Here is a 12,574-nt window from a genome sequence, read left to right on the forward strand (position 1 = left end):
AGCAATTTCGAGCCATCCATTGGCCATCCTGGCTGGGGCTTATGGGAGCTGGAGTCCAACAACATCTGGAGGGTCACAGGTTGCCCACCCGATTCCTAGGAAATGTCCCCCTTCTCTTCCATCTAACACAACTTCCTTAGCCAAAAGACGCCCTCCTTCCCCGGCCTCGCCCTCTACAACCGGGGCGCTGCTCCCTCAACTCCCACCCACTCAGAAAGCGCGGCCTACTCACGACGCGCTTCCTTTCCTGCCGGCGGACAGCGTCCCTCGCGTCCCCGCCTCCCCTTTAAGGGCAAGACGCCGTTACCAAGGCGGGCGGAGACGCGCGCAAACCGAATCGTTCCGGCGGCAACAAGCGTGACGGCTCTCGGTTCCGCTTCGGCTTTCGCGGCGCCATGGCGTTTGCCTGCCTGGTAAGGGCAGAGGTGGGGCTGGATACCTTCGGCGAGAGCCCAGTCAGGCAGCGGCGCGGGAAGAGGGCGCAGGGGTGCGCCGTTTGCGGGGCGGGAGCGCCGGGCCCCGCCGAGGAGCGTGTGAAAGGGGGCCTTGCAGCCGGGCCGGCGCCTTTGCTTCCCTGTCCGCAGAATCCGGTCCCACGAATCGAGTCAAAGGCCCACATAAGCCGTCCTGTCAGACAAAAATCGTAGGCAGCCAAGGGGGTCGGGGGGGATAAAAAGAAGCACTTCATACTAGTGGTTAAGCGCTCTTCTGCCTCTCCCATTGGAAAAACTATTTTTAAAATGGGAGTGAGCGGGGGCGAACAAGGGTGTTGCCGAGCGTGTTATAAGAAAGCTCCACAGCCTAATAATCTTAACACGGCACGGAGGACTCAAGCGCTTAGTCCAAAAAGAGCAGCCGCCCTTCTGTCGAGAAATAGGCGTGCCCCCTTTTTTTCTTTCGCTAGTAACAGCTACAGGGATGCAGGGCGAAGATTTCCTCTTTGCTCAATCCTTGTGCTTCACCTGCAGAATTCCTGCCTGCCATATTTGGACGTATTAAAGCCTATGGGGGTAGGGGACGATGCAGACACCTGCTGAAATTCCCTCTTCTACACAACTGTAGAAGTGCAGGAGCCCTGACCTCGTTTGAATCTTCCCACACTATGAATGTAAGGTAGGGAGCGTAGCCTCCTTGAAACCAAAGCTGTCTGGGATATTTCAGTACAGCTGTTTTGTATATGATGACCAAGCTACCTTCTGGACAGATCTACCTATAAAACTATCTGTGCTGATGTTGAAGTGTAAAACCTTCAAACCTACCTGTTGGTTTCCCACAGGCAGCTGGTTGGCCCCTGTGTAAACAGAATGCTGCCTTGTAAATGGACCCTTGGTCTGATCCAGCATGGCTCGTCTTATATTCTTATCTAAAACCAGGAACTTAGGCAACAGTATCCCATAAAAGAAGGTACTGTTTTGCACATCTATGTAATGTGTCAGGGTACTGTCTGGCTTGCAAGGATTGAATGCACTGACAGTGGTTCCTCAGAACATCCTGCATAGATGTGTGCTCTGAACACTGCAACTTTTATATCATGATAGTGATGTGAGATGGTGTACTGAATACTATGAACTCAAGTACTTTAACTTATTTCTGTATTTACAACATTTGTATACTGCTCCACATCTAGATAGATACTCGACTGGTGAAAAATAAAGATACAAAATAGGATAAAAGAATAAAATGCCATATTAAAATAATTACTATTTTTAAAAAGGAATAGAAGTCTGATAAAACTGTGGCAGGTCAATCAAGGTAGGCTTCCTGAAATAAAGATGTTTTCAGGAGGTGCTGGAAACAGCACAATGTTGGCGCCTGCCTGAACTCCAAAGGCAGGGAGTTCTATAGGAAAGGGGCCACTGCACTGAAGGCTCTTCTGCAGGTGGACTCCAATCAAGCCATAGGTCTATGTGGAACCACCAGGAGCATGCCCTCCGATGACCTCAGTGACCAGGCAGGTTGGTAAGGGAGAAGGCTTTCAGGATCCTGGTCCCAAGTTGTTTAGGGCTTTGTACACTAGTTGTTGTTGTTCAGTCATTAAGTGATGTCCGACTCTTCGTGACCCCATGGACCATAGCACGCCAGGCCTTCCTGTCCTCTGCTGTCTCCCGGAGTGTGCTGAAGTTCATATTCATTGCATTGGAGATGCTGCCTAGCCATCTCATCCTCTGCCGTCCCCTTCTCCTTTTGCCTTCAATCTTTCCCAGCATCAGGGTCTTTTCCAGTGAGTTTCCTCTTCACTTGTACACTAGTACTAAAACAAACCTAGCGAATAGGCAGTCAGTGCAGTTACTTAAAGATTCATTGGTTTCAGTGGAGCTTCAAATGAAATTTGCTTAGGATTGTGATGTAATTGCTACTTTTCACAAGACATTTAAAGAGGCTGGTGTAATATTTTGTTCACTTGTGGCTGAAAATATAATGTACAAATATAAGATGATATTTACATGTACCCTGTATAGCACAGTGATCATGTTATAAACTATAATTTTCACAGTTGTTCTACAAAATCAGTTCAAAAAACACAGGCAGAAAAACAGCAAAGTGTAGCCATGTAAGTCTGTACTAGCAAAAACAGAGTCCTGGGCACCTTAAGGACTAAAACTTTAAATGGCACTTACTTTATTTCATATTTCAAAAAAGAAATATTTATGTATTTGTGGAGAAGAGCTATCAATTTCTTTTAATGTGTTAAAAATGGTTTTAGATAGTTCTCTTCCATTAATAGACACTGTCCCAGGGCTGTGTATACTGTATGCTAACAATAAAAAATTTTACACAAGGGATCCAAATTCCATGCCAAGGAAAAGCTAGACCGTGTGACCTGCATAACATATTCAAGTTAAACAAATGGCATAATTTTTCTTATTTTGCATAATTATCCTGGATTTGCTAGTCATGGTGAGGGGCAAGAAGCTATGGAAAGCACTGAAGCAACTACTGGAAATTGTATGCAGTCAAACCTCTAGCTTTTGAGATTTTAGCAGGGATTGACCACTTGCTGTAAAGTTTATCTTTGCATCTGTAAGGGCTAGCAACTTGCTATTTAAAATGAATGCTGAGATTCTTAGGAAGCGAAATGCTCCCCTCAAATCAAATTCTGCACACCCTCAGAATTGCAGCATATGCTTAGGCCTGCATTGTTCCTTCCTAAAGAATTACATTATTGTAGAATGTTGAATATCTGATTTAAAGTATAAAGCAGGGGTGGGCAAATTGTGGCCCACCAGATGTTTTGGCCTTCAACCCCCATGATCCCTCACCTCACCATTGGCTATGCTGGCTGATAGGAGTTGTAGGCCAAAACATCTGGGGGGCTGCAAGTTGTCCAGCCCTGGTATAAGGTATGGGCAGAATTCTGTAATTTAAGATGGAATTGTGCATACTGAACTGGATTCTGAAGTAATTGGTTGATCTTCACCAAAGCCAGGCATACTTCAAAGCTCAGCAAAGGTATAGTTTTCCCCGGGGTGGGGTGGGGTGGGGTGGGGATGACTGCACTGTGTGTGTGTGTGTGTGTGTGTACTTGATATTTGCCTTTGCTTCTGCATTTCTTCCAGTGAGTGTACTGTATGGTATTTGAATCTTCAAGTTTAAGGACATGGCTATACTTTTTTGGTGAAATAACACAAGTTCAGCATGAATTCTGCCTTACTCATCTTGACTTTGAATGTTTTGTTAAATTTCCCAGCTGATCTGTGATAGATGTATTTTATTGTGTAAGGGTGCCTATAGCCCAGCCTTCCCTAACTTGGTGTCCTCCAGATGTTTTGGACAGCAACTCCCAGCATTCCTGACCATTGGCCATGCTAGCTGGGGCTGATGGCAGTTGAAGTCCAAAACATCTGGAGGGCACCAGGTCGGGGAAGGCTGCTTAAGTGCTTAATGACGCTGCCTTGGATCCAGACTTAGTCCTGCTTTGAGTAGACCTATTGAAATCAATGGGACTTAAGGTAGGCATGACTAACTTGTCCTGTTGATTTCAGTGGGTTTACTCTAAGCGTGACTAAGTCTGGATTTAACTCTGAAGTTGCAATTCTTAGGGAGCAATCGTATGGCCCCTAAACAGAGTCGGGGCGGGGTGGGGGCATAGGATACTTTGGATTCTTGGATCTGAGGTTGGGGACAACACTGACTTCAGGAATCTGGGCTGCCTCCACCTTGCAGCTGCTGTGGAGAGAACCATGTGGAGAGAACTTGGCGACCTTGGAGAGGGGATAAAGGGGGTGTGCTGGTGGGTGGGGAGGGGACTGATGAAGCTAGATACAACATATCCCCAGGTCTCCCCAGGTCTCCCCTAGCCTCCTTCCCTCCCTCTCTGCGGAGCCCCAGCTAGACAGGTGAAAAAGCCCATCTAGCCAAAATGAAGAGTGGGAGGAGCAGGAAGGTGAAGCTTGCCTCCACCGTTCCTCCTGCTCTGCACAGAATCCTTTGGGTTTGGAGGCTTGTGGGCATCAGCATAGGACTGCACCCTTAATCTGTTAAATTCATCAATTAAAAAACCTTTTAATCAGCTAAAAAGATGTCCTTAATTAGTCAGGTAGGAGATTATTTTTAAAAGTTATTGTTAATCCATGTGCTTATAAAAAGGACACCCTGCAGCTGGCCACTACCGTGTTAAAAGAGGCATTCTCCTTTTTCTCACATACAGGAGGAATGCCTCTCCTAAGATGACTTACTGATTTTAATTTAAAATGCTTATTAGCCCCAAACTTATCTATAAGGCCAAACAAGTTACTAGCCTGCTTCAAGGCTACTAGCCTCTTAGCAGTCTAGTGGGAAAAAAATGGCTTTACCAAAGAGGCTGGCAGAGGAGAACTGGATCTCTCCATCCCTTGTTCACTAGTGTGCTTGGTTTCTTTGCTAGCTGCAGAGAAAGAGGCTCGCCTTCCTACAGGGCTAGCACAAAAATGTAATGGGCTAGTGGGTGAGGGGCAGCGTGATCTGTCCCTTCCCTGCTAGCCCACACTCTTGCCTACATGGAATCCCTCATTGCCTGTATTGACCAGGTAACCGCTTAAAGGCAAATCAGTATTAGCCTCTCTTCAGCTGAAACTCTTGGAGTGGCTTACAAAATGAAACAATAACAAATCACAATAAAAATGATGTCTGTTATGACATGTGTGCATCGTTTAAAAACAAAGTATGCTTTTTGCTTCAGAAATGTTGCCTTTACCCACTTGGAAATTTAGTCCAATATGATTTTTTTTTTCTTCTATAGGAAGATCCAACATTGGAGAGGCATTTCAAAGGCCACCGAGATGCAGTAACTAGTGTGGATTTCAGTCTAAATAAGAAACAGCTAGGTAAGTTACCAACTCAACATCATTTTCTTCAGTTTACTCTTTCATGTAACAAAACTCCCAGTAAGTCATCTCCAGATCATTCAAATACACTGTTAAGGTTTTAATTTCAAAATGTAAACTGTGCATTCTTAACAAATAAATATACACAACTATATAAAAGAGTGTTGCATCTGCCTTTAACTAGAATTCAAATCATGTTTGGCCAATTTATGGCCTACAGAGTATGTGGTTTGGGATTGGGCTCTTAGCTGGAGTACTCCCCTTAGTTTTAGCTAATGCATATTAAGAAAGATAGCAACAAACCACAGAGAATTTAGAGTAGAGCAGAAGAAACATAAGAGAAAGGGCTAATAGAACCAGACATATCTGTCTTACATGAAGGGAAAAGACTGGTTTTTAAGAATCTAAAATGCTGTGATAAAAAAACATGTGTATCAGATCCCTGAAGAAAGGCAAAACAATAATAGATTCAGTTTGCAGGAAAGGGATTTTAAACAGAATATTGGGAAATGCTTCCTAACTGCAAGAGTAGTTTTGTTGTGGAACAACTTGGATGTTTATAATTCTTCCAATTTGCTTTACTGGCTATTTTTCAGAAGCAACACCAAGAAGCATATTTTATTTCTAGGTAATTCTGCTATTGCCAGGGGCTGAGCTAGGATAGCTTGTGTGTTTGGTTTCAGTTCTTTGATTAGTGAATACTACGTTCTTTCAAAGGGAAGAGAATTTGAGGCTTACGATTGATATTTCTGCTGACTGTGTGTGTGAGATCTGTTTCCGGTGTAATTTTTAAAAGGTTATGAGCCTCTTCTTTTATTTAATCTAGTAAGTGGCTCTATGGATTCATGTTTGATGATCTGGAGTATGAAACCTCAGATGAGAGCCTATCGCTTTGTGGGTCACAAAGATGCAGTAATGTGTGTTCATTTTTCACCATCTGGCCATCTGATTGCTTCAGGCTCTAGAGACAAAACGGTTCGCTTGTGGGTGCCAAGTGTGTAAGTATATACTGGTCCCTTGCCATCTTATGCTAAGTTGCATATGTGATTTTTATCACTCTCAGAATCTCCAAGGTTTGGGATTTTTTTAAAGCAAGTTCAATCAGGGTAAAGATGGCAATTTATTAACATTGGAGGCAGAAATTATTTTTCCGTGGCTGCAGTCAATACTGACATATACTTTAAAAAAAAAACCCCGGCACAAAACTAGAGTATATAAGAAGAGGCCAAAGCCTCTGTTGCACTTCAAACCAGAGAGAATGAGGTTAAGGGTACAATCCTACACAGAAAAAGTCTTACAGCTCCCAGCATCCCTCCAGTCACCCATGCTTAGTGGGGCAGGTGGAGAATTGCAGGACTTTTTCTGTCTAAATATGCATAGGATTGTGCCTTAAGAAGCACTTTGCCTGCGTGTGTCAACTCACATGGGACACAGCCAACCTGAAGAACTAATGTTGCTGGATTGATTGGGAATACAGCCCCTATTATAAATGAGGTGAAGATCAGAACAATACTGGCTAGTGGTAGCAGAGGAAAAGTGCTACCATATTTCTTGCTTTCCTAAACAGGAAGAAGCTATTGATTTATCCCATTTAGCCCATGTTGTATCTTGGGATGATCTCATAGGATACGTTTTCCTGGTGAGAACAATGACAGCATGAATGTTCTGTGGTGTTCAATTTTTCAGTAAAGTGCTAAACGTTTAGTTTTCCCTCTGCTTGTTTCTTGTATGTAACTTTCTGGCAAGGACTCGTCATATGAGCTTTTAAGAAGTAGCAGTACGCTGTTTGAGAGGAAAATACATGTCAGTTGGTGAAACTTTTACATGGGTAATTGCCACAGGCACCCAAGTGCTTGTTTTTGGAAATGATTCCTAGTTTGACAATTTTTAGTTTCATGTAAGCTGTTGAGTTATATACAAGAACACACAAAATATTTATAGTACATTACTTGTGCTAGAAAATACTAAGGCAAAGTGAAATACGTGTGTGATAAAATGTGAATTTCTCCTTGGATAGTTGTAAAGCTTTTCTGGCTCTCAATTTGCCCCTCTTGTCTTTATATACCCTTTCCCTTTTTGTAGTAAGACATCTGATGTGAAGTTCTGACGTGTTCTTTTTCTTACTGCATCACTGGAATAAATGGTTTAATAGGACGCTGTTTTGACTTGACTACTTCAAACATTCCTTTTTTATTATTATTTTGCATAAAGGGTACAAACGCAAGTTGTCTGACGTTAGGAGCTGTTCCAGTAACTAAACTTAAGTAGAACAGTTTCTTCTTGTGCTGTGTTTAGTGTGCTATGTACGGTTAAGATCAACAATTTCCTCTTAACGTAAATGTATATATTAGAAACTGGTAGCAAATATGTGTAAGCTTCAAACTGTTTGGAATACAATGTTTTAGTCTTCTATTGTGCTTTTCCCCCTAAACTTAGCAAGGGAGAATCGACTGCGTTCAAGGCTCATACAGCAACGGTCAGAAGTGTTCACTTTTCTAGTGACGGACAGTCGTTGGTAACAGCCTCTGATGACAAAACAGTTAAAGTATGGGCTGTCCACAGACAAAAGTTCTTATTCTCACTAAGTCAGCACATAAACTGGGTTCGCTGTGCTAAGTAAGTAAAACTATTTCTCTGTGTGATACCGTTGTGGTGAGGTGGGTGGTGTCAAAACAGTTTGTCATATGACAAAAGCCCTTGCCAGGGGTTTTTCTCTCCATGAGAATAACATTGCATTTAGAGATGGTGGGGCTGCCCCAGATCTGTCCATGCGCTGCGCATGCATTGGAGGAAGATCTGATGCGGGGAAACATGCCGAACATCTGCAGGTTGTCCACGAGGGCTTCCCTCCATTTTAGATCTTCCTCCAATGCATGCACAGTGTGAGGCTTGGGTTATTGGAGGATGCAACTGTGAAGCGGGGTAGTGTTCACTGTCTCTCAAAGTAATGTTACTGATGTGGAGAGAAAAATGCCTGAATCGGGCTTTTGTGTGCAACTGAAGTTTTCAGACCATCGAAGACCTGAAATTTTTGCTGAATTTATGTACAAATTCATTCATCTTTTAATATGGGCACCCATCTATTTTAAGAATTAGCCACATTTCAGAGCTCCAGTTATGTTTCCAACAAACTCCTGTCTTGTTGAAAAGGAAAATACCGTGTTGTCGCATAGGCCAGTATGGAGAATAGAATGGGAAGATATAGATTAAAACAGTTCCTTTGAGCACAATCCTGACTATATTTAGAGTTAATGAGAAAATGTTGAAGTAGGTTGTGAAAGGGGGAAATGCTAAAATTTGATTTTTATAAGCCTATTAGTTCAGTGCAACTACATACTTCTAAAATAATTTACTCACTTCTGTTGCCTCTTGCTTATGCCTTTGCTTTAACAGATTTCTTTATTCTAGATTTTCTCCTGATGGAAGATTGATTGTATCATCTAGCGATGACAAAACTGTCAAACTTTGGGATAAAGCAAGCAGAGAATGTATACATTCTTTCTGTGAGCATGGTGGGCAAGTATCAGTACAGTTCTGTGGGTCTCCAGGGTGTTTTCCCATTTTTGAAAAGTACATGAAGACTGTTCCTATTTTTAATTTTTATTTTTTTGAAGAGTCAAACATAGCATTTGGTATCATTTATCCTCTAGCCTAAAAGCCTTTTTGGAAGTGGTTCCATGTAAGTGTGCTAATAATTAGAGCAGAGGCCCACAGGCATGCTCACCAGAGGTGACCATAAATGTTCCAGCCATTTCTATAGGCAATGAGATTGGGGAGCTGTTCCCTCCACTCTGGTCTGATGAAAATGTGCTTCAGTCCATCCCCACCAAACTACCCCATGTGCATTTTGTCAGGTGGATAAGGATGGCAAGGGTAGCTTGATAGGTGTGTATGAGAAACAGTGAGGTCAGGAGGGAAGGGAGCAGGGACAGCGAGAGCATCCTGGGAAGTGCATATGGAAGGGTAGGATAATTGGCTCCCAGACAAGCTACAATTTGTGGGGCCCTGCTTAGAACCATGATATTCTGACATACAGGAACTTTAAATAGTTTTCCTCCTATTCAGATAATCTCATTACATAAAGGTCTTTGCACTTTTGTGACATTCTAAGCTTTATGTAACTTTTCATGCTGCGATAAGCTCTTCCAAGCCTGTGGGATAGAATAGGTAACACGTTGAAATAGAACCTTGCGTTGCATTTGCGTCCAACTTATTCTACTGCTGTATGATAGCTTTGTATGTAATTATTGTGCAAGTTTGAAGCCTGACTCGCACATCTAGTGTATGTAAGTAAAATAGCCACAGGATTATTATTTTTTACCATGTTGGTTTCACATGATCACTGTTCGGTTTGAGTGTGCCCTCATGTGATGGGAATTGTGTCATGATACTGCAGAGAGGGCAATGCCACCCTGGGCTGAGCAGTATTAGTGCCATTTATTTAACCCATAAACTGAGGCAAAGAGTTTGTGGTTCTGCCATCTGTGGATTTCCTTACTTCTTACGCTGAAGTAAGAAAGCTAGCATCATGGGCTGCAGGGGCATTGCTAGGTTCTTAAAAGATCCAGGGCTCAGGCCCATAACAAAAATTTATAAAAATGACGTAAAATGACAAAAATGACATAAAAATGTCTGTCTGTCTGTCTGTCTATCTATCTATCTATCGATCTATCTATCTATCTATCTGAGTCTACGCGCATGTCTAAAGTGTGTGGGTGTGTGGTGTGTGTATAGAGTACATAATACATACATACATAAGAAGTCTGCACTAACCCCCCACCCCACTTCAACTGAGACCCCGATTCAGCGTTTTAGAAAACATCCCGCTTCTGCTCGGGCCAATTTGTAGTCTGACCACTTCAGCTCAGCACCAAACCTGACTCAATGTTTGGAAAAATGAGTCTTTATGCTTCCTGTTGACTACTATGTTTTTTCTCTTGGTCAGAACCGGATGATAATTTCAGGCATAGTAGCCCCCTAGAAGGAGATTGCACCTGCCCAATATCAGAAAAAAAAATAGGTGCAGGGTTTGTATTTGATTTTCTTTAAAGGGAGCTGCCAATAACATTTTTATTACTTGGAAGAAGTGGATAAAAATTTCAGGATTCATTGCCCCATCAGAGATCATGTCTGCCAAATTTCAGAATGATAGCCTCAAGGGTTTTTGTGCAAGGGTGCCCTTGACATTTTGAGGTCTCCAAAAGAGGACATACTAATCTCCCTATGTTCTTATGGACCATTGTTCTGAAAGTTAGAGAGAGCTTGGAGGTGTCCCTAAGTAAGAAACCAGCAACGTTTCAGAAGTATAGGTGCAGCAGTTCATGTGGAAGGGGAGTTCTCCAATTTGGGGGAGGGAGTGATTTGCCTTCCCTTCCTTTCACCCCTTCCCCAACAGTTTTTGGGTAAATTTATATGAAAATGCACAGGTCATTAGAGGTGTCCCCCAGGCAAGAAACCTGCGAAGTTCCTGAAGGATATACATGCATGCAAATTTAGAATTACTACAATTTCTTTACATTTCACCAATGTTAGCAGCAGGGGAACATGGGTGGGAAGGTGCGATTGCACTGATGTCCTGCTTGTGGGTTTCCTGTGGGCATCTGGTTGGCCACTGTGTGAACAGAATACTGCGATAGATGGACCTTGGTCTGATGCAGCACGGTTCTTCTTATGTTCTTAAATAGAGAGTGCCTCTGAGCAGGTGCAGAATGCTTTTCTTTCACCACTGAGCACTTACATTCTCCCCCTACCAATTCTATTCCCCTCCATGCAACCATTCCTCCTCATCCTACCATCCTCCAGCAACTCTTCATTAAAACAGATGTCTTGTTTTGTGCAACTCCTCTCTACCTCCTCCTTGTTATGCGCAAGCTGTCATTATATCTTCCTCCCCATAACTTCATTTTTACCAAGACTTCACCAGGATTCAGCCAATGAGTCTGTTTTCAAAACTAGGGCTAAGTTATGGAGAAAGTCTGAGCATGTACTAAGTGCCTTTCCCTCACCACTGAAGCTAGAGTTCATGCAAAAAAAACCCAAACCCACAAATGACAAAACATGCATAAGACTGAGCAGAAAGGGTAGCCAATTCATTAGATGGACTTGAGTAGGCACTGTATTAAGCTTGCAGTACCATGCTCACAACTCAGGACTTACTCTGATGTAAACATGCAGAACATCAAGGTGCAAATGTCCCTGCAAAAGTAACTTGTGCTGGAATCCTATGCACACTTTCCTGAGGGTAACCCTCATTAAACATAATGGGACTTCTGAGTAGGCATACATAGGATTGCATAAATTAGCAGTATTTATCTCCCTTTCACTTAAAAAACAAACCAAAAACTCCTATGTTTTAAATTAAAGCTTTCTGTTCATAGGGACATAGGAAGCTGCCTTATACGGAGTCAGACCCTGGGTCCATCTAGTTCAGAATTGTTGACACTGACTGGCAGCAGCAGCTCTCCAAAGTTTCAGGCAGGATTCTTTCGTAGCCCTACCTGGAGATGCTGGGGATTGAACCTGGGACCTGCATGCCAAGCATGTGCTCTGCCACCGAGCTACAGCCCTTCCTATTGGGTAATGGCAGCTGACAAACAAAACAGCCCCAGATTTGTTTCTCTGCGACCATGTGAACCCACTCTTCTCAAAGACATGAGTGAGGAGAAGGAGAAAACCCAACCCTCTTCTCTGTTTGTATAAAGTCAGATACAGTTCAGAACTTCTGTTGCCCGCCAAAGAGAATTCTCATTAAGAATTCCCCAAGATATGCTCTGGGTGGAATAAAGAAGAGAAAGAAAAAACAGTACAGGGGAGGGAAGAAGAAGAGAAGAATGGTGATTGGAAATGTGCGCAGGGGTGGGGGGTAGAGAGAATTCCCTAAACCAAGCGGCTCCTTTCAGAGAGGTAGTACTTCAGAGGAATTTAGGAGGCTGTGGAGGGTTTGTAAGGATTGCATGTACTTAAATGAACTTTATGAGGTGAGGTGGCTGAGGGCTTTTTCTAGCTTTTTTACAACTGTAGAACCTATTTAAAAGCCCCAGCAGTTTCTCAATCATGACACCACATAGTCCTAACCCTCCCTCTGGGATTATTTGAATCCTACAGCTATTTCGGAGAAATTAAAGTGGAGGGGGAGAAAGAAGTTTGTGGAGGCTGATTGGATCCTTTGCTGTATTGAAGCTACTAAACTTCTGCAGAAGCCAAAGGTTCCATTTTGGGGCAGTAAAATCAGATGCGATGTGAAATATCAGTATTTCACATGGAGCTCTTTC

At 42.9% G+C, this 12,574-nt stretch overlaps 1 protein-coding gene across 6 annotated transcripts in view; it reads left to right on the forward strand.

The window, feature by feature from the left end:
- The first annotated feature begins 334 nt into the window (after positions 1-334).
- Positions 335-12,574, forward strand: part of POC1A (POC1 centriolar protein A) — a 39,465-nt gene continuing 27,225 nt past the window's right edge. The window contains exons 1-6 of one of the 6 annotated variants that reach the window (XM_084839718.1): positions 335-413; positions 2,075-2,221; positions 5,219-5,303; positions 6,130-6,301; positions 7,740-7,919; positions 8,712-8,819. In XM_084839718.1, the coding sequence (XP_084695844.1) occupies positions 6,141-6,301; positions 7,740-7,919; positions 8,712-8,819 (449 nt within the window). In that variant the 5' untranslated portion in view covers positions 335-413; positions 2,075-2,221; positions 5,219-5,303; positions 6,130-6,140. The other 5 variants (XM_084839717.1, XM_084839716.1, XM_084839719.1 and 2 more) reach the window with 5 other exon arrangements.

Source organism: Heloderma suspectum, chromosome 2 (assembly GCF_057233095.1).
Source record: "Heloderma suspectum isolate Gila_16-S chromosome 2, 16-S_ref, whole genome shotgun sequence".
NCBI classification, from domain to species: Eukaryota; Metazoa; Chordata; class Lepidosauria; order Squamata; family Helodermatidae; genus Heloderma; species Heloderma suspectum.